The 21,636-nt window shown below is 42.5% G+C and overlaps 1 protein-coding gene across 3 annotated transcripts in view; it reads right to left on the reverse strand.

Annotated features, from left to right (window-relative positions):
- The window catches only part of UNKL (unk like zinc finger), a 246,284-nt gene that overhangs the window by 46,139 nt on the left and 178,509 nt on the right, over positions 1–21,636 (reverse strand). For 2 of the 3 annotated variants that reach the window (XM_073636796.1, XM_073636797.1), the window contains one exon: positions 7,527–7,619. In XM_073636796.1, coding sequence (XP_073492897.1) covers positions 7,527–7,619 — 93 coding nt within the window. Of the gene's footprint in view, positions 1–7,526; positions 7,620–15,522; positions 16,005–21,636 lie in introns of those variants that run through there. The other variant, XM_073636799.1, reaches the window with a different exon arrangement.

The following is a 21,636-nucleotide window of genomic DNA, read 5'->3' on the forward strand; positions in this document are numbered from 1 at the left end:
ATAAAACCTAGGTGCGTTTTATGGTCAGGTGCGTCTTATGGAGCGAAAAATACAGTAATCACACACATAGGTTGGACTTGATGGACTGTCTCGAGTCTACACTTTCCCAGTATAAGCTAGCAAACACTGTATATTTCCAACTGGAGAGACAAGATATCGGGGTATATAATGAAACAAAAGGGGAAATGTATACATTTTACTAAGTGTTTATGTATGATCAAACTTCTCAAAAGATAGCATAATATTTCTGGCAAGAGTTAAAAAAAATTAAAATAAAATCTAGAGCACGGTATTGAAAATCTTGGAACATCATCCATATCTGACAAGACAAAGGTGAGTGTAATGATGAGGGAAGCAGGACAGTTTGTAAAACACTAGTTATGTTGGTTGCATTTTAGTGTTTCACAGTTCGCGTCATGAAGCTGAAGCCAAACTTGTTTAAACATGTGGGCAATGCAAAATAATCTTCTGCTTGTGTTCAGCAGTGACCTCATTTATCAGAGTCTAAGACCCCTTTCACACCAGTGGACCAAATTGGGTCCACCTGTCTTTTCAGGCAGACCCGATTGGACCACCCATTGTTCTCTATGGATCGGTGGATGTCAGTGGACATGTTTGCTGACACCTGCCGGCATCCGATCTGCTAAAATCAGACTGATGGGGATCTGTTTCCCATCCAATCCGGCAGATCAGATGACAGTTGGATGAAAACGGACAGGCAGTTTGTTTCCATCTGACTGTTTCAGTGAACAGCGGGCTGTGTCCTTGACCACTCTGCAAAGCGGAGCGGACACGGACCTGTCACCCGCCTGCTCAGCGGGGATTAGCGGATAGATCCCCTGCTGAGCAGGTAGATCCGCTTGACGGATTCCATTCTGTCTGAAAGGGGTCTTAGAGATTACCTGGCTAAGTATATATTATTAAGACCAATACTTCAATCATTTTATTAGTGCAGTATAGGAGTACAAAAGAAAAAAAAAAAAAGTGTAATTGGTTCCTAAGGATAATGCAGATGTCCTGGAGACAATAACTCCCCCAGACCGTTTGCTTAATGAGGCTCTCTGTTTGCTTAGCACATGTGTGGGAAGAAATGTTTAAAAAAAAAAAAGCATAACAAAGTAAAATATTTTATGCTTAATTCATAAAGCTAACAGACTAACATTCTTTTTATCAACAGTGACAGTTTTTATAATTTCCAATTAGATTTAAAAATTACAGACATATGGTTTAAAAAATATAGGGGAATTAACTAAGCTTCCTGCGGAAACTGGTGTTTGTGTCATGCGCCACATTAAGCAGATAGACACATTCAAGGTCTCTCTGCACCATCCATGCCAGTTTGCATTTCTGAATAAAATAGAACCTGGTACACTGCACCTAACAAAGGGATTCTGGCAGACTTAAATATAGAAAACTGCCACAGATCCCAGCCAGGTCAGACCTGGGGTATGGGATATGAACTCTCTGCAGAGCAAACATGCTTACCAACCCTCCAATTCCCTCCTGTACTCCAGGGAGGGGGGTTAAGAACTGGCTAGGGATAGGCAGAGGGTTCAGTTTAGGAGCAGCATCTGGTCGATTTTCTAAGGTTAGAAGAGTGGTTCAGGTAATTTTGCTCATGTCAGCTCCATGCAAGTTTCCAGTCACATTAATGCCAATGACATCCTGAAATCTATTGCCATTTAGTAAACCACTGACCTAACGCCTCCTCCAAAGCCTTCATTTTCTTTCCAGCACCTCAGCAACCCCCCCCCCCCCCCAATTATTCTTTACCTTCAACTGGGCCTATTATCTCTCCTTCCTTCCTTAAAGCGGTACTAAACTCTTCCCCTATGAAGCGTTTTTTTTTAAATGTAGCGCAACCCCGTAGGAACCGTTGGTGAATAGGAATTCCCCACCCTGCACAGCCAGGCACACCAAATTTTCCACAGGCTCGCCTGAAACAGGAAAACATTCTAGCAACTTTGTTTTGAATTTATTAGAGGTCAAAGCGTTTAACCCCCAAAAAATATATATTGATCCTGTTTCTTTAACCACTTAAAGACCAGCATCGTTTTGGATTTTAGTTGTTTACAAGTTTAAAACAGTTTTTTTTTGCTAGAAAATTACTTAGAACCCCCAAACATTATATAGGGTTTTCCTTCTAATACCCTAGAGAATAAAATGGCGGTCGTTGCAATACTTTTTTTTGCACCGTATTTGCGCAGCAGCCTTAAAAACGCACTTTTTTGCATAAAAAAATAAGACAACAGTAAAGTTAGCACAATCTTTTTTTATATTGTGAAGTAGAATATTACGCCAAGTAAATGGATAACCAACATGTCACGCTTCAAAATTGCGCCCACTCGTGTAATGGCGTCCAACTTTTACCCTCAAAAATCTCCATAGGCGATGTTTAAAAAATTCTAAAGGTTGCATATTTTGCGGTACAGAGGAGGCCTTGGGCTAGAATTATTGCTCTCGCTCTACCGGTCGCGGCGATACCTCACATGTGTGGTTTGACCGACGTTTTCATATGTGGGCACTACTCGCGTATGCGTTCATTTCTGCGCGCGAGCTCGTCGGGACGGGGGGTTTTTAAAAAAAATTGTTTTTTTTTTTTATTTTACATTATTTTATTTATTTTTACACTGTTTTAAAAAAAAAAATTGTGTCACTTTTATTCCTATTACAAGGAATGTAAACATCCCTTGTAATAGAAAAAAGCATGACAGGACCTCTTAAATATGAGATCTGGGGTCAAAAAGACCTCAGATCTCATATTTACACTAAAATGCAATAAAAAATCTTAGCCTCACTCATCTCCAGGCACACCACAGAGAAGGACGAGATCGCCTCCGCCGCTACCGACGGCTCCGGTAAGCGGCGGAGGGCACCGGATCACGGCGGGAGGGGGGTGCCCCCTCTCCCGCCACTGATAAAAGTGATCTCGCTGTGAATCCGTCGCAGGGACCACTTTTATCTGAACGCCGGCCGCCGCACGAAAACGAGGATACCAGGGTTACGGCAGCTAGACGCTGCCATAACAACGATATCCCCGTTCAAATTCTGGACGTACATCGTCGTGCAGCGGTCGGTAAGTGGTTAAAGCACGTTCTACAGCACAGTACTTGTGCTGTGTGCTTTGGCCCACTGTAACATCTGTAATACCTGGTTGATCCTGACAGTTTCTGCCCTCCCCCCTGTAAACTAACCACAGTGCATTATGGCTGCTGAGCCCGACACCGTGGTCAGTTTACATGCCTCCGTCATCCACAGCCTGCAATCTGCAGCTCTCCTCTCTGCTCATGTGTCCTCCTCCCCCCTCCCCTCTCTGCCTGTTATCTCTGTGTTTGAGCTGCCCCTCCCCTTCTATCACCGATCCCAGCAGATCGCACATTACTGCTCCCAATCACTGCCAGCCCCTCTACTAGGATTACATGATGTACAGTATCTCACAAAAGCGAGTACACTCCTCACATTTTTGTAAATATTTTATTATATCTTTTCATGTGACAACACTGAAGAAATGACACTTTGCTACAATGTAAAGTAGTGAGTGTACAGCTTGTATAACAGTGTAAATTTGCTGTCCCACTCAACACAAAGCCGTTAATGTCTAAACCGCTGGCAACAAAAGTGAGTACACCCCTAAGTGAAAATGTCCAAATCAGACCCAAAGTGTCAATATTTTGTGTGGCCAACATTATTTTCCTGCACTGCCTTAACCCTCTTGGGCATGGAGTTCACCAGAGCTTCACAGGTTGCCACTGGAGTCTTCTTCCTCTCCTCCATGACGACATCACGGAGCTGGTGGACATTAGAGACCTTGCGCTCCTCCACCTTCCATTTGAGGATGCCCCACAGATGTTCAATAGAGTTTAGGTCTGGAGACATGCTTGGCCAGTCCATCACCTTTACCCTCAGCTTCTTTAGCAAGGCAGCGGTAGTCTTGGAGGCGTGTTTGGGGTTGTTATGTTGGAATACTGCTCTGCGGCCCAGTCTCTGAAGGGAGGGGATTATGCTCGGCTTCAGTATGTCACAGTACATGTTGGCATTCATGGTTCCATCAATGAACTGTAGCTCCCCAGTGCCGGCAGCACTCATGCAGCCCCAGACCATGACACTCCCACCACCATGCTTGATTGTAGACAAGACACATTTGTCTTTGTACTCCTCACCTGGTTGCTGCCATACACGCTTGACACCATCGGAACCATATAAGTTTATCTTGGTCCACAGGACATGGTTCCAGTAATCCATGTCTTTAGTCTGCTTGTCTTCAGCAAACTGTTTGCGGGCTTTCTTGTGCATCATCCTTAGAAAAGGCTTTCTTCTGGGATGACAGCCATGCAGACTAATTTGATGGTCTGAGCACTGACATTCTGACCCCCCTCTCCTTCAACCTCTGCAGCAATGCTGACAGCACTCATACGTCTACTTCCAAAAGACAACCTCTGGATATGACGCTGAGCACGTGTACTCAACTTCTTTGCTCGACCATGGCGAGGCCTGTTCTGAGTGGAACATGTCCTGTTAAACCACTGTATGGTCTTGGCCACCGTGCTGCAGCTCAGTTTCAGGATCTTGGTAATCATCTTATAGCCTAGGCCATCATTATGTAGAGCAACAATTCTTTTTTTCAGATCCACAGAGAGAGAGAGAGAGAGAGAGCGTGAGAGCAATAACCAAATTTAACACACCTGCTCCCCATTCACACCTGAAACCTTATAACACTAATGAGTCACATGACACCGGGGAGGGAAAATGGCTAATTGGGCCCAATTTGGACATTTTCACTTAGGGGTGTACTCACTTTTGTTGCCAGCGATTTAGACATTAATGGCTGTGTGTTGAGTTATTTTGAGTGGACAGCAAATTTACACTGTTATACTTTACATTGTAGCAAAGTCTCATTTCTTCAGTGTTGTCACATGAACAGATATAATAAAATATTAACAAAAATGTGAGGGGTGTACTCACTTTTGCGCGATACTGTATATACCATATGCCATTTTCTAAAATTCTTCCTTATAAATACTTTTTCTTATCCCCGATCAGCGGTCATGTGACCGCCCGGCGCGGTCTTCCTCCAAAGTTTGTATTACAGAAGGAGGTCACGTGACCGTTCGGCAGACATCAGCGGGAGAGCTCAACCCCTCCCTCTGTAATACATACATCGGAGCAAGACAGCGCCGGGCGGTCACATGACCGCTGATCGGGGATAAGAAAAACATTTATAACAAGAATTTTAGAAAATGGCATATAGTATATACATCATGTAATCCTAGCAGAGGGGCTAGCAGTGGCTGTGTGCACTGCCTTAACAAACACTTTAATAAACTCTCTGTGTACACTTCTCTTCTTCCAGCACATCACTTGCTTCCAGGATCACTATGGCAACCGTGTCCCGTGGTTTATCCCCACTGCAGTGTGCCATGATGTTCCAAAGTTTACACCCCCTCTGAAGTGTAAGGTCACATGGGGTGTATCAGGAAATGCTAATACTAATGCTAGACTAATATCGCGGGATCTCGGTGCTGTGCCACACATAGCGGACGCGTCACACAACTTTGTGGACTGATGGCACAAATGGCATGCCGTAGATCGGGTTAAAGATGTGCATGCTCTGGTGACGTCAGCAAAAGTAACGGGGCAGATTACAAGAGGATGGAGCAAGTAAGATGACATTTACTTAAAAGTGATTTTAACTGTTTGTAGTCATGATGGTTATGGGCAAAACGTATGGGGGATAGTTTACTACCACTGTAAGCCTTCCACTATCCCACCCAAACATGGTCCTCCAGGGGAATACACATTACCCTTGGTCATGGGTTGTCTTTAAGCCCAAGGGGTTCTCCTTGTGGGATCATTTTGAACCAGGTGATTTGACAGAGGTCTTTCTAAAGGTTTGATCTGTTATAAACTTGTAACTGTCATATTCTGGAGATGATCTTTGTTGTATTTCACTGAATATCAGCTGCATCTGGGAAACTCTCATATGTAATGCATCTTTACCTTCATCCATAAAGAAAAAAAATGTATGTTACATCTTATCTTCATATTTTAAAGATTACTATTTTTTATGAAGTCATTATTATAGATATTATCTAATAATACTTGTAGCATGAAAATAGTATTTAACAAATTATTTCATATAAATGATTAGGGGGTGGGGGTCCATGAACAAACAAACTTCATGAAGGAGTCAATGAGCTGATCTACACAGAGTTTTTGCGCTTCCTGTGTTTCCAATCACTATCTGTATAGAGTAAAGCCCCGTACACACAATCGGACTTTCCGACTGTAAATGTTCGATGTCAGCCTGTTGTCGGTAAATCAGACCGCGTGTATGCTCCATCGCACAATTGTTGTTGGACTTTCCGCCAACAAATGTTGTCTAGCAGGTTTTCAAATTTTCCGTGGACAAATGTGTGTTGTCAGATTTTCAGAGCGTGTGTACACAAGTCCGTTGTACAAACACGCATGCTCGGAAGCAAGGACGAGCCAGAAGCGGTCGGTCTTGTAAACTAGCGTTCGTAATGGAGAATTAACATTTGTGACGTGGCAAATTATGAAATCTCCAAATGCAGCGCACAATTCTCTTCTTCTTTAATGGGATAATAATGGAGCTGCTTTGCTGGTGATACTGATGGAGTTATTCAAAAAACATTTTCAAAGGCTTTTTTTTTCTAGTGATCTCAATAATAATATTATTATGTTTTTTTTTTATTTGGGCAAGTTACCACAAAACCATCATCACATAGTTTTTAAGATCAAAGATACAACTATGTTGGTGTCCCTTGTCAATTTTATATTGTATTTTTTAAAATGTAACTGCCTACTCCCAAACTGTCATTTGAAGTAAACACATAGCCAAGTATTATTCTCCACAATTTTTTTTATTGTGCATTAAAAAAAGAAAACAAAAAAATTAGACATGCTATCTGCCAATAGAATTTAACCAAAAAAGTGCATTCTATGCATCCAAAAATATAGAAAATATACCAAATCATTATTCAACCAAAAAAATAATGTCAAAGCAATAACTCCTAGGCCAATAATAAATAACACGTTATCTTCTCCGATTCCGCAACATGTCTGGTTGACGAACGGCCGTTCAGGAACGAAATGAAAAGCACAAACTGAAAAACGCTCGTTCATAATTGTTGGCCAACATTTGTGTGGCTGTGTGTATGCAAAACAAGTTTGAGCCAATGCCCTTCGGACAAAATTCCATGGTTTTGTTGCCCAAAAATTTGATCGTGTGTACGAGGCATTAAGCAGGGTATATACAGACAGATCCCCACATCCACACAAGCAATGTTTGAGGTCCCTCCACCCATTACTCTGAAAGCTCCTTCAGGGACAGACACAGATAACAATGGTTCAATGTCCACTGTAAAGTGCTTTGGATAAACGAGACAGATTTGTATAAATTAATAAATAGGTGAATGTACATTTACACACCAACAAGATTCAAAGCAATCTCATGTACAAACCTTCTGAAACCCAAACTAAAATAAGAATAAAGTAAAAACACTTACTAGATAATCCCAGGTCACTGTTCTCTGTGTCGTCTAATTCTTTGTCTAAAGATGCAACATTTATATTGCTAAAATGAAGATCTAGAGCAGAACCTGAAAAATACAACAGCATATTAATGGACATATGAATACCAATAAACCGTATTCCAAAAATAACAATCAGACCAGTAAAGTGCAAAAAGCGATAGTGATATGCAAACAGAAATCTGATCCGCAGGGACTAAACTTCACCTGCCTCTAAGGAGCTTACAGTGCTCCTAGCACAGTCATATACAAACTCATTAAGGGATTATGGGCAGATCTTATAGAACCCAATTTAATGAGGACCCAGAGGAAATTCCTGCAAACATAGAAACTCCACAAAGGCAGCATCTCAGATGAAAAAACTGAACCTAAGGCACCAGTGCTGCAAGCCATCTGTGCCAATACTAGGCATCAACAATTAGAAATATGACTCTTAGCGAATTGCTCTTTAACGGACATAAGCCTAAAGGGGTAACAATCAGCACTGTTTTGACCAGTGTGACACATTTGGTTTTCAAAAGTAACCACATTTTACATGACAACCCTAAGTCAATAATAAAAAGATAAAGAGCTCTGCACCAAAAATGTGTGAAATGCCAAGTGCAATAGGGGTGCATACATCAGATCCATTCACTGACTCATGTAAAGAGACAAGAATTCTCATATGCTGACACACATGAGAGTCATAGCAAGGCTTTAACATGGGAAGACCAGCAAGCTCCCCTTTCAGCCTACCTTCTATGCGTTTTTCTTTAAAGTGTTTGTTACCCTAAAAAAATTAAAAAATGGATCCTGTTCCCTTAAAGAATGTGCTTGTGCTGTGTAATTTGGCCCCCTGTATAACCTAAAAAACCTACCTAATCCTGCCTGGCTATGTCCTCCCCCCTGTAAGCTGACCACGGTTTATCATGGCTGCTGAGTTTACACCATGGTCAGTTTACATGCCTCCGTCATCCGCAGCTCTCCTCTGCCCCCCCCCCCCCCCATCCCTGCCTGTCAGCTCTGTCCACTCCCCAGCCCTCCCCTCCTGCTGCTATCATAATGCAATATTTACCTTGCTACAATCCCCTCTGCTATATGAAATAATGTACCCAGTTCTTTTTTTTTTTTACCTCATATTAGCAGGCCGATCACGTGACCGGCCGCCTCTCTCCTCTGCTCCTCCTGGCTGACATCAGCAGGGGTTTCCCAGCCCCGTCTGCTTTGCTGTCAGATCGAGAGAATAGAGATGCGGCCAGTCACGTGAGCACTGATGGGTGCTCTGAAATTAGGTACACATCGGCATTTTTCTTTACAAACACATGCCATGGGGACATTATTTCATATAGCAGAGGGGATTGTAGCAAGGTTATTGAGTGGCTTGACAACCACTTTAAGTCTAACATTTAATTTGTCCTAATATTTGAGCCAGCTTTGAAGCTGCACTCATTTCACTTTTTTTTATGAGTAGCATGAATGACTAGTTCATTTACAGCTGTCCCTAGAGCCAACAGTGTCTCAGTGGAAAACATTTTTTTTTCAACAAAGCACAATGCAGCAAAGCAAAGTACAACCATTAATCAACATGGGAAAAAATATTAAACTTGGATATTAAAGTGTAACTCCAGTTTAAAATCTCAATTTTTGGATATACTAAATAAAGTATTCAGTCTAATTCTCCTTTTGCCCTTAAAAAACCTGTCTCTTCTTTTAATTTTTCACAGCTGTTTCAGTTTAATTGTAAAGGTTCGTTTTAGTAAGTAAATATGAAGTACCTTTAAGTGGGCGGTCTTATGGTAGTTCCCACCAGCAGTAACAGTGGACCTGTTCACTTCTTCTCTCCTACAAGTACCATGATGCAATGGGAAGCTGTTCTCTGCATTTCTATTATGACTTTCTAGTTGGATGGGGTCAGTCCTGAGTGCACGCTCAGGACTGCGTCTTTAATCAACTCAATACAGGGCACTTTTCACTCCCTTCCTGCACAGGCCATTTTTCAGCTTTCAGCGCAGTCACGCTTTGAATGACAATTGCATGGTCATGCAACACTGCACCCAAATTAGTTATTATTATTTTTCTTCACACAAATAGAGCTTTCTTTTGGTGGTATTTATTCACTGCTGGGTTTTTTAATTTTTTACTAAAAAAAAGACCGAAAATTTTGAAAAATAAAAAGTTTAGTTTCTCCTTCACCGATGTGCGCTGATGAGCACTGATAGGCGGCACTTATGGGCACTGATTAGGTGGCACTAATATGTCGTACTGATGAGCACTGATAGATGGCACTGGTGGGCACTGATAGGCAGCACTGATGGGCATTACTGATGAGCAGGATCTGATGGACACTGAAAAGCTGCACTGACTGGCATCACTTATAGGCACTGATTGGTGGCACTGATAGGCAATGCTGGGGCTTTCCTGTAATCAGGGCACTGATGATCAGTGCCCTGATTACCTGCCCAGGTCTCCCCTGCGAGGAGATGCTGCTGATCGGCACTCCTCCCAACACACTCTGTCAGTGTGAGGCGAGGAGAACCGATTCACGGCACTTCCGTATTTATGTTCTGGTGTGAAACAGCCCTAAGACCTGTATTTTCAATCAGCCCAAACACTGAGGTAAACATACCCAAAAGAAAAATCTATACATTTTTACCTTTATATGAAAAGCCCATTTTCAAAGCAAATGATGTGCAAAAACTGACAGTTAAAAGTGTTATTAGCACCGCTTATAATTCTGCAAGTATGCAAAACAAAATATGTCAAGGCATACAAAAAAAGAAAAATACAGAAGAATTCAAATACCAAAAAAAAAAACTATTTTTTTAAATAAATAAATAAATTATATATATAATATAATTGATGTAAACAACAGTCAGCATAAAACATCAGTCAGTATAATTCTCATGTTATCAACTATTAAGAGTACAATTCAAATTTTATTGAACAAACCTCCTAATGATAACAGTTTTTTTCTTTTCAAAATAAACTTACAATGCACTGTTCCAAATTATTACGCACAGTAAGTTTCAAAACACTTTATAGGTTGTAAAGAACTGAAAATTATAATTTGTTGTGTTTGCAGTATATTTACTGAAATCAAAAGCCATTTCAATCAAACTTTGAACAACATTTTAACTTTCTAAACATTTTAACAGGTCACGTTACACGTTAGGACCCCTTATTTGATAGCAGCTTCACAAGTCTTGCATCCAGTGAATTTGTGAGTTTTTGGACAGTTTCTGCTTGAATTTGTTTGCAAGATGTCAGAATAGCCTTCCAGAGCTGCTGTTTGGATGTAAACTGCCTCCCACCCTCATAGATCTTTTGCTTGAGGATGCTCCAAAGGTTCTCAATAGGATTGAGGTCGGGGGAGGATGGAGGCCACACCATGACTTTCTCTCCTTTTATCTTCATAGCAGCCATTGACGCAGAGGTATTCTTTGCAGCATGAGATGGTGCATTGTCATGCATGAAGATGATTTTATTAGTTCTTCCTTCTGTACCAGGGAAGGAAGTGGTCAGTCAGGAACTACTTTGCAGAGGTCATCTTTACACCTTCTGGGACCCTAAAGGGGGCGACCAGCTCTCTTCCCATGATTCCGGCTCAAGACATGACTCCACCACTGCCTTGCTGACGTTGCAGCCTTGTTGGAACAGGGTGGCCATCCACCAACCATCCACTACTCCATCCATCTGGACCATCTAGGGTTGCACGGCACTCATCAGTGAACAGGACTGTTTATAAATTAGTCTTCATGTATTTTTCTGCCCAATGCAGCCGTTTCTGCTTGTGAGCATTGGTTAGTGGTGGCCGAATGGAAGGTTTATGCACAGTTGCTAGACTCTGGAGGACTCTACACCTTATGTCCGTGGGACTCCAGAGGCACCAGCAGCTTCAAATATCTGTTTGCTGCTATGTAATGGGGTTTTAGCAGCTGCTCTCTTGTTCCGATGCATGGATCTGGCAGAAATCTTCCTCAATGTGCCTTTATCTGCACGAAACCCGTCTGTGCTCTGAATCAGCCACAAATCTCTTAATAGTGTGATGATCACGCTTAAGTTTTCGTGAAATATCTAATGTTTTCATACCTCGTCCAAGGCATTGAACTATTTCACTCTTTTCGGCAGCAGAGAGATCCTTTTTCTGCTGGAGAGATCCCCATATTGCTTGAAAATGGTGCTCTGCTTAATAATGTGGTATACCATCCTTTAGTACTTTTTCCTTTAATTGGGCTCACCTGGCAATCTAATTATCACAGGTGTCCGAGATTGTTTTCAGTGATCAAAAGAGCCCTGAGACACAATGCCATCCATGAGTTAAACTGAAAAACAAAATATTTAATCTTTGTGACACTGAAATAGAATTTGCATAATAATTTGGAACAGGGTGTGTGTGTGTGTGTGTGTGTGTGTGTGTGTGTGTGTGTGTGTGTGTGTAAATATATATATACACACACACAGTATCTCACAAAAGAATGATGTACACTCCTAACATTTTTGTAAATATTTTATTCTATCTTTTGATGTGACAACACTGAAGAAATGACACTTTGCTACAATGTAAAGTAGTGAGTGTACAGCTTGTATAACAGTGTAAATTTGCTGTCCCCTCAAAATAACTCAACACACAGCAATTAATGTGTAAACCGCTGGCAACAAAAGTGAGTACACCCCTAAGTGATAATGTTAAATTTGGCCCAAAGTGTCAATATTTTGTGTGGCCACCATAATTTTCCAGGACTGCCTTAACCCTTTTGGGCATGGAGTTCACCAGAGCTTCACAGGTTGCCCCTGGAGTCCTCTTCCACTCCTCCATGACGACATCACGGAGCCATTAATGTATAAACCGCTGGCAACAAAAGTGAGTACACCCCTAAGTGAAAAATGTCCAAATTGGGCCCAATTAGCCATTTTCCCTCCCCGATGTCATGTGACTCGTTAGTGTTACAAGGTCTCAGGTGTGAATGGGGAGCAGGTGTGTCAAATTTGGTGTTATTGTTCTCACTCTCTCATACTGGTCACTGGAAGTTCAACATGGCAGCTCATGGCAAAGAACTCTCTGAGGATCTGAAAAAAAGAATTGTTGCTCTACATAAAGATGGCCTAGGCCAGGGGTCTCAAACTGGCGGCCCTCCAGCTGTTGTGAAACTACAAGTCCCATCATGCCTCTGCCTTTGGAAGTCATACTTGTAACTGTCAGCCTTGCAATGCCTCATGGGGCTTGTAGTTTCACAACAGCTGGAGGGCCGCCAGTTTGAGACCCCTGGCCTAGGCTATAAGAAGATTGCCAAGACCCTGAAACTAAGCTGCAGCATGGTGGTCAAGACCATACAGGTTTAAGAGGACAGGTTCTACTCAGAACAGTCCTCACCATGGTCGACCAAAGAAGTTGAGTGCACGTGCTCAGCGTCATATCCAGAGGTTGTTTTTGGGAAATAGAGGTATGAATTCTGCCAGCATTGCTGCATAGGTTGAAGGGGTGGGAGGTCAGCCTGTCAGTGCTCAGACCATACGCTGCATCAAATTGGTCTGCAAGGTATCTAACATCCACCAGCTCCGTGATGTCCTCATGGAGGAGTGTAAGAGGACTCCAGGGGCAACCTGTGAAGCTCTGGTGAACTCCATGCCCAAGAGGGTTAAGGCAGTGCTGGAAAATAATGGTGGCCACTCAAAACATTGACACTTTGGGCCAAATTGGACATTATCACTTAGGGGTGTACTCACTTTTGACAGCAGTTTAGACATTAATTGCTGTGTGTTGAGTTAATTTGAGGGGACAGCAAACTTACACTGTTATACAAGCTGTACACTCACTACTTTACATTGTAGCAAAGTGTAACTTTTTCAGTCTTGTCACATGAAAAGATAGAAAATATTTACAAAAATGTGAGGGGTTTACTCATTTTTGTGAGAATATATATATATCTCTATATATACACACACACACACACACACACACACACACACACACTTATACATACACACACACACACACACACATACATAAATACATACACACACATTATATATATATATATATATATATATATATATATATATATATATATATATATATATATATATATATATATATATACACACACAGTGTCACATATATTGAAAAAAAATAAAGGTTTGAATTAAAAAAAATAAAGTTCTAAAAATTAAAAAGGAAAAGATCCAAAACATAATCAACACAAAAAATATAACACCTGGGTCACATATAACAGCCTTCTGGAATAAACACAACTGCCACAAAATAGAGAAAGTGACACAGACATCAAGTATAGGTTTATAGTGCATTTAAAGAGGCAACGTAAAGGCATAATGTGCTAGTATGCATCGCATACTAGCACATTATGTGACACTTACCTGCAAATGAAGCCTGTGTTGTCCCTGCTGCAGGCCGCATCCATCTTTGCCCATCTTCCTTCTGGGCTGAGGACTCTGGCTCTGAGACTGCCCAGTGTCACGTGACGTCACTCCAGCACATGCGCGAGAGAGTCGACGGTCACGGCACACTCGCCTTAAGAAACGGCACGGGCGGCCGTTCCTTCAGAGCGCATGTGCCGATGACATCAGTGCAGTATACAGTAAATATCTCCTTAATGGTACACGTTTAGGAGATGTTTACAGTACCTATAGGTAAGCTTTATTCTAGGATTACCAATAGGTACAACTTACAAAGGGAGGTTTACAACCACTTTAATGAAGCCACCACCAGAAAAAATATCCAGTACCACCAGTAATAAACAGACAACAATGACAGGCATGAACAGCAGAGAGGGCACAGTTACAGAGACTACACAACCACATTACTACCTGCGGGAGGGCCGCGCTCCTGCATGAGCTCCTGGCATACAGACAGATGCTTTATACAGACAGGCCGTTCCCACACACCACATCATTACAATGTAGGCGGCGCTATTTGGGAGTCCAGGAACCAGCGGGAGGGGCCGTGCTCCTCGCAAGCAGGCAGATGATTGATAGTCCCGGAGACCACTCCCACAAACCACATCATGGCACTGTGGGCAGCGCTACTCGGGATGTGGGCTGCGTTACTCTGGAGTCCGGAAAGGGACTGGCGCTGGGCTGCAAAGAGATACCGTACACAAGCCACAGAGCGAGGTGTACGGTATCGAAGGAAGAACAGTACTCAGAGTGTCACAGTCACAAAAATGGGGACAGCGCTGCACCTGAAGGACCATGCGGACTGCAAACACTACAGGTAGTTTATCTACAGAGAAGCATTAAAATGATATATTAATGAAGGAAAATTAAAAAAATATATAGTTATTAAAACTGGAATTTCCCTTTAAACTATAACTAGAATTTGCTTTATTTCTACAGAATCAATAGTCAATGTGGTGTAATAGCAGGCTGATAAATGTATAAAGACATATATACATCCATTATGTAATATGTGGGAAAGGCAGAACAGTAAAATGTTTGTGGAAGTACATTACATGCCTGTGTGTGTGTTTGTGTAGAATATATAAAATTCCAAAGTACACATACAAATGCAAACCATACCCCTGCCACATACCAGATTCCTTATTACGGCAACATATTGTCCTAAATAATTCTGCATAAGAAAAATCCTAAAATCAAATGAAAACTGACAGAATTAACATTGGTGGGGTGTTGTGTACATGCAGCCGTGCATCTGCCATGAACAGCTCATTCATAACCTTACAGATGCAACGTGCAGTGTTTTGTAAATCTGTAAGCCCTGTGATAAAGCAACCTTGTTTTGTCACCAGCCTGATGCCATCTCATCCTACAAGTTAAATTTACCCAGCTAAGAGCAGCAACTGAATATTCAAAGTTGGCTGCAGTCCCAAACATCAAAGTGTGCCAGATAAATAAAGGTTTTAAGGTGTCATTAAGTGAGCAATGAATGGCAGTGTATGAATGCATTGAAGATCTAAAAAGGAAAACCAAATTGTTTTACAGTGAAGAGTAAAAGAAATGAAGACATAGTTGTGCTTACCAGCTGTGCAAGTGCTGACTCACTGCCTGCAGTTCCCTGCTCTGCTCACACACTGTACTGAAGCAGCTAATAACAGCAGCTCCCCGATCATGTGACCACAGTCACATCAGGAAGATGTCATACGCTTCCAGGCATAAAGGAGGACTTGCAGTATCACTGAGACCTGTGAGCATCATAGGTGAGATCCGTGTGCTCTTTGCTCTGCAGAATGCCTGAAAGTGCCAGTGCTGCAAGATATACAGACGGAGGAGAAGTCAGTGAGGCTGACCAATGACAACTGGTGCAAAACTGAATCTGTTGCACACAGCAACCAAATGCTCTCTTTTATTTGAAAGGTACAAACTAACCGGTTGGAAAACATCTCTCCGTTTATTGTACTCTCTTTGATCTATATTTATTTAGATAGCACTGTGTTAAACAAAAAAAAAAGTCAGTCCAATGGAAAAAAAAGGGGAATTTTTGTACTCAATGTAAAGTCCTCATCTTCTAGGTAATTGAGGGGCACATAAGTCAGACATGGGTTGCATGGTCACAAACAAGAAACAAGGGCTAAAAAACAAAAGAAAAAAAACAGTAACTAGCCTGGTATAACCCCTCCCATTCCCAGCAGGCTTGCCTGCAGCTCAAAAGAGCCACCTGAAAGACCTTATGCCTAAAGCTGGCATCACAAGAGGGCTGAACATCTAACTGGTGAAATTTAGACAAGGTGCAAACAGAATAAGCCTTGCAAATCTGGGAAACCATTGCTCGATGCCAAAAAGTCCAAGAAGCACTTTCAGATCTAGTAGAATGAGCCTTGACAGAAAAGGGTGGAACCCAATCCTTAAGACCATAGAATGGTGGAATGAGAAGCCAGCTTCCCCCTTATGAAGACCATCAAGGTTGGCAAAAAGAGTCATGCCGCGTACACACGGTCGGACTTTTCGTCTACAAAAGTCCAACGGACGCTGACGGACTAAAGCTGGCTGGTAATCCGATCGTGTGTGGGCTTCTCCGGACTTTCAACGGACTTTTTCAGCCTCAAATCCGACGGACTTTAGATTTGAAACATGCTTCAAATCTTTCCGACGGACTCGAGTCCGGTCGAAAAATCCGCTCGTCTGTATGCTAGTCTGACGGACAAAAACCCACGCTAGGGCAGCTATTGGCTACTGGCTATCAACTTCCTTATTTTAGTCCGGTGTACGTCATCACGTAAGAATTCGACGGACTTTTGTGTGATCGTGTGTAGGCAAGTCTGTTCGTTAGAAAGTCCGCCGCAAGTCCGTCGAAAGTCCGTCGAAAGTCTGTCGGACAGGCTGTCGGACTTTTGTAGCTGAAAAGTCCGACCGTGTGTACGCCCCATCAGTCTTACTAAAGGAGGCATTGGCTGCAAGGTAAACAAGCACATCTCAAGCTACATTGAGGCAATAAAAAGGTAAATGTCCTTTTGATGTACTGGGGCCAGGAAAAAGGATGGAAGCCCACTGTTCTGGTTAAGGTGAAAGGCCAAAACCATCTTTGGGAAAAATGAGGCTCAATCCCTTAAAATCATTTCCTCCAAAACTAGGGGGAAAAAAAAAGGGGGGGGGGGGAATTTGACTTGTAAAATTAATTTCTTGGAGTACAGTGCAGGACAGACACAGGTTTAGTTAAAGATGACTGGGTTCTATGCTCCTTACTTCAGGTGATACTGGCTAACAGAACTGTTGGGACCTCCATATAACCCTTCCTACTGATGGTTACCTTCAGAATTATCTTTAGCAAGCAATAAAGGATTAACAAGACCGAGGAGAAGGTCCTGTGCCCTGCACTGTTATCGAAGAAACAGATTTTAAAGTCAAAAAATAATTTCTCACAATTGTAGGGTACAGGACAAAGACTTAATTGAAAACAACTGGGACGTCCAAAGACAATACATAAAAAAAAATGGGGTGGGCATCACAGCAACCAAACTCCAACAGGCCCACAAAAAAACACAAGGGTACAAGACCCTAACTAGACAGCTGCTTGTAGCTGCTTACAGCCAAAGCCCGCACCAGCAGAGGCTTGAACCCCCACCCGGTAGAATTTTGTAAACGAGTCAACATAGGACCAGGTGGCAGCCTTACAAACCTGAAAAACAGATACTTGATGCTGAAAGGTCCAAAAAACTCTTAGAGATCTAGCACAGTGTGCCTTAACAGAAAAGGTGGAACCTTATCCTGTTGGGAATAGGCTTTAACAATGACCTGTCAAATTCACCTAGTGATGTTCTCTGCGAGAGCCTTTGGAGAGAACGAATAGAATCTGTCAGTCTAAAGGAGGCTGACATTCTGGTTAAAGTAAAGGAGGGGAGTGGTCTCTCAAGACTTGGGAAAAGGAGTATGCCCTTGAAACTCATTTCCATGGCAACCTGCCACACTTATCCAGCTCACAGCCCTTTATGTGCTTTGTGTATCCAGCCAAGAACGTTGCAGGTGCATGCAGCCACTTCCCTCTGGTTTATGAGCCCAGCAGTGCATGTGAAGGAAGCAGCAATTGCAGGGCAAGTTACCAATTTGGCCAGGCTATCTTGGACCATGTTTAAGAATGTATCACCTATTTGTTGCATTTCAATAAAAAGATTTATTGTACTAGATCATGCACTTTTCTTGTTCCCTTTTTTTTCTGTCTGAGGCGGTCTACACTTCCTTGTTATGACCTAAGGTATGGTTGCAGGGAACCTGACGCTAAAAAGAGGACATTATGCCTATTGTAGAAATTGATTGGGATACTTAAAGCGGAGGTCCACCCAAAAGGGAAAGCTCCACTTGTTTGCCTACTCCCCCTCTCGGCTGCCACGTTTGGCACCTTTCAGGGGGGAGCAGATACCTAATTTTGACAGGTACCCACTCCCGGGTGATCTGGCCGCAGCGAACTCAGCCGGAATTTCGCCCCCCCCTCCTCCCCCCACTGCCAGGCCATTCACAAAGCGCATGTGCAGTAGGGAGCCATCTGTGAAGCCGCAAGGCTTCACAGCCAGTCTCCCTTAGCCGAGATGGCAGCAGCAGCACCCCAGAAACGATTGAAAAAAATCGGCTCAGGTGAAGACACCTCTGGATTCGTGAACAGGTAAGTGTCCCAATATTACAAGTGAGCAGCTACAGTATATTTGTAGCTGCTGACTTTTAATTTTTTCTGAAGAAGCCTGGAGGTCCGCTTTAAGCATGACTAGTTTTAAAAAGTTTCTTTTCAACTGTCTGTGCCATATTGTTGATCAGGATCTGTGCTAACTGCTCCCTCAATAGGAGATTGTCATACTATTGCACAATGTGGATGATGTGGGAGCATAACAAAGTGTCGGGGATGCACTGCAAAAGAAATCATTGATGTGCTGGAAAGACAGAGACATGAAAATACAAGTCCTTGATGTCTACAGAGTCCAGAAAATCTCACTGATGAAGGGAGGCTATGACAGACCTGGTGAAACCTAAATGAAACTTTTGGGACCGAATGAAGACACTTAGTCACTTGAGATCCAACATGGGGCATATGTCCCTTTTGGTTTTGGAACTGTGAAAAGGTTGTAGTAAAAAATTTGAAACCTTTCCAAAAACAGAACTGGGACAAAAACCCTCTGTTCCAGAAGACCTACAAGAACTGCATGGGGGTCTGCTTCTTTTTATTCGGTGACACAAGAAGGTAAGAAGGTGTTGTACACAAAACTCTAGCTTGTACCCATTGAAACCACCACCTGTATGCAGGCATTTGAGATGCTGTCTGTTCAAATGACCGCAAAGGATAACAGATATTTCCCCAAAGAGGGCTTGTCTGCGGGTTTAGAGTATTTAGAGACCCAGGGTTTGCAGAGAAACGTGGCTGCTTGCTTAGAGGCCAAATCCCAGGAGTAACGAAAGAACTCTTCTTTGTCTCAAAGTATACTTTATTTTTCTCAGCTTCAGGCCTAGGCTTCTTTTGCTGGGGTAGAGGAGTACTCTTACCCCCAGTAACATCTTAAATGAGCGTGTTCAAAGCAGCTTTGAAGAGACATTCACTCTTGAATATGCAGGAAAGGCTTTTTGAAAGCCTACTCTGCAGCCCAGCATTTCAACCAAAGTGTTCTCTGTATGTTCATGATAAGAGACCCATATTTGAATTAAAGTGGAACTAAAGTCCACAATACTTACCCTTTGCTTATCTTTGGATTCACCGGGTGCCCAGTCTTTGGCCGTCCTGATTGGCCAGTGAGTGATGACATCACTCCCACGTATGTGCAGGAGTTCAGTCATCTTGACACAGATGCAGTGTACTGGAATGTAAACTGAGTTGCGCATGTGCAACACAAACAAAATTATTCAGTGTTTTCATATGCAATTTGTCGAATTCATATAGGATGATACTACTGAATGCCCTGCCAAACAATTTTTCTAAATGTTTGACCAAAATTCTACTGCTGTAAGTCCAACTTAAGTGAAAGCAGTGGTGCTTGATGATTACCCCTGGGCAATTACATCAGGTTGGAGGGGGCCGTTAGCCATGTGTAAGAGCCAAATGGTTGTCTGAATAAAGCCTATACAGGGCTGTCTTACATTGCTCCCAGCGGCTCAATAGATTAGTTTGGGAGCAAAGGAAAGGTGAGAATGCTTCTGGGAGACCAGGCTTAACATGAACCTTATACTTTGCCCTGCAAGGACAAAGCAAAGGTGTAATTCAAAGTGGAAGTAAAGCCTCCTATCCTTTACAGCCAAGGAAGCTGCCATCTAAAGCCTAGTACACACTAAGTTTCTTTTCGTTCAACCAAAAACTGTCAAAAACCGGTCGGAGCCGCTGTACTAATTATGCAAAGTTAGTATAGCGAACTCCCCAGCTGAGCTGTTGTGTTCTTCTGACGGGGGGGGTTGGGGATGGGGGCGGGGGGCGCTGATTGCTGAGAGCGCTGATCGGGAGTCGGTTGCTGGTTTTCCAGCATGCTCATCCAAAAGAAGCCAGCCGAGCAGCGGCTTCTATCGGACAGGGTGGCATACACACAGGCCGAATGTTGGACGTTTTCTTTTTTAACCAGCCGAAGTCTCCTGACATACAGCCCATGTGTGGGGCTTTAGCCTCTGTATAATCTGCAGTTGACATGGTGCTGCATGTGTGATCAATTATGACACCAGCCATTTGATGGACTGACAATTCAGTTTAGAACACAAGCAACTGTGACTGTGATCAGCATGCCTTGAATGTAACTTTTGGGCAACAGTTCAAATCAATGGGTTTAGTTCAGCTTTAAATTATTTTAAATTGTAGATTTTCTTGATATATGTGATGAGAACGGCACTTCATCTTGAGTGCCAGATGTCAAAGTGATCTAAAGCCTAGAGAGCTACTGCCTGACCTCACGCATTAAGGAGACATTAAGTAAATCAGTAAAGCAGATTCTCATTTAGCAAAGTATATGCAACGTTTATTGAGCATGTGAGACACCTTAACCTGGAGTTCAAGGCAGCCAACTATGAAAGATATGCAAAGTTCTGAGACATATTTATCCTTGAAGGTAAGATAGAATTTCACACTATTAGGCTTGATTGACACCTATACATTGCAGTAACATGTGTAATCACGTTCATGTGCTGTGTTGCCATTCATTCTTAATAGTACCCCCCCCAATGCATCTTACCAATTCCGCTGCATTGCAGTACACCAAAGTGTACAGCAAAGTACACTTTGGTGTATTACAAAAAAACAAAAAATCACAGCAGTATTCTGCATGTTAACACGCTTGCATTAATGCACCAAAACAGTGTGAATCTTGCCTAAACAGACACTCAATTAGGAAGTGATCAGTCACTTTTCATTCTGTCACAGTGCCATTTAAAATGAGGGAAGGATGTAAAGTGGTTGTAAACCTAAGACATGAAATATGAACAAAGAATATTCCTCTATAGTGTGTAATTGTCTCAGTTAAGAGCACTAAGCGTCTTTTCTGTCTGCTGCTTCATTGCTCAGCATGCATAACTTCTGACAAGTTTTCCTGACAAGAGAAAAAATGGTGACAGGGGAGGTATCTCCTGCTGATTGACAGCCTTGGCTCTTTTCCTGTGTGAAGGGGGTGTCTCTCTTCCCTCCAATCAGCTCTCAGAGCTCTTCCCACTGAGTTCTGCGGAGTGCAGTATTGGCTCTCCACTAGAG

Source organism: Aquarana catesbeiana, linkage group LG06, assembly GCF_042186555.1.
Source record: "Aquarana catesbeiana isolate 2022-GZ linkage group LG06, ASM4218655v1, whole genome shotgun sequence".
Taxonomy (NCBI): Eukaryota; Metazoa; Chordata; class Amphibia; order Anura; family Ranidae; genus Aquarana; species Aquarana catesbeiana.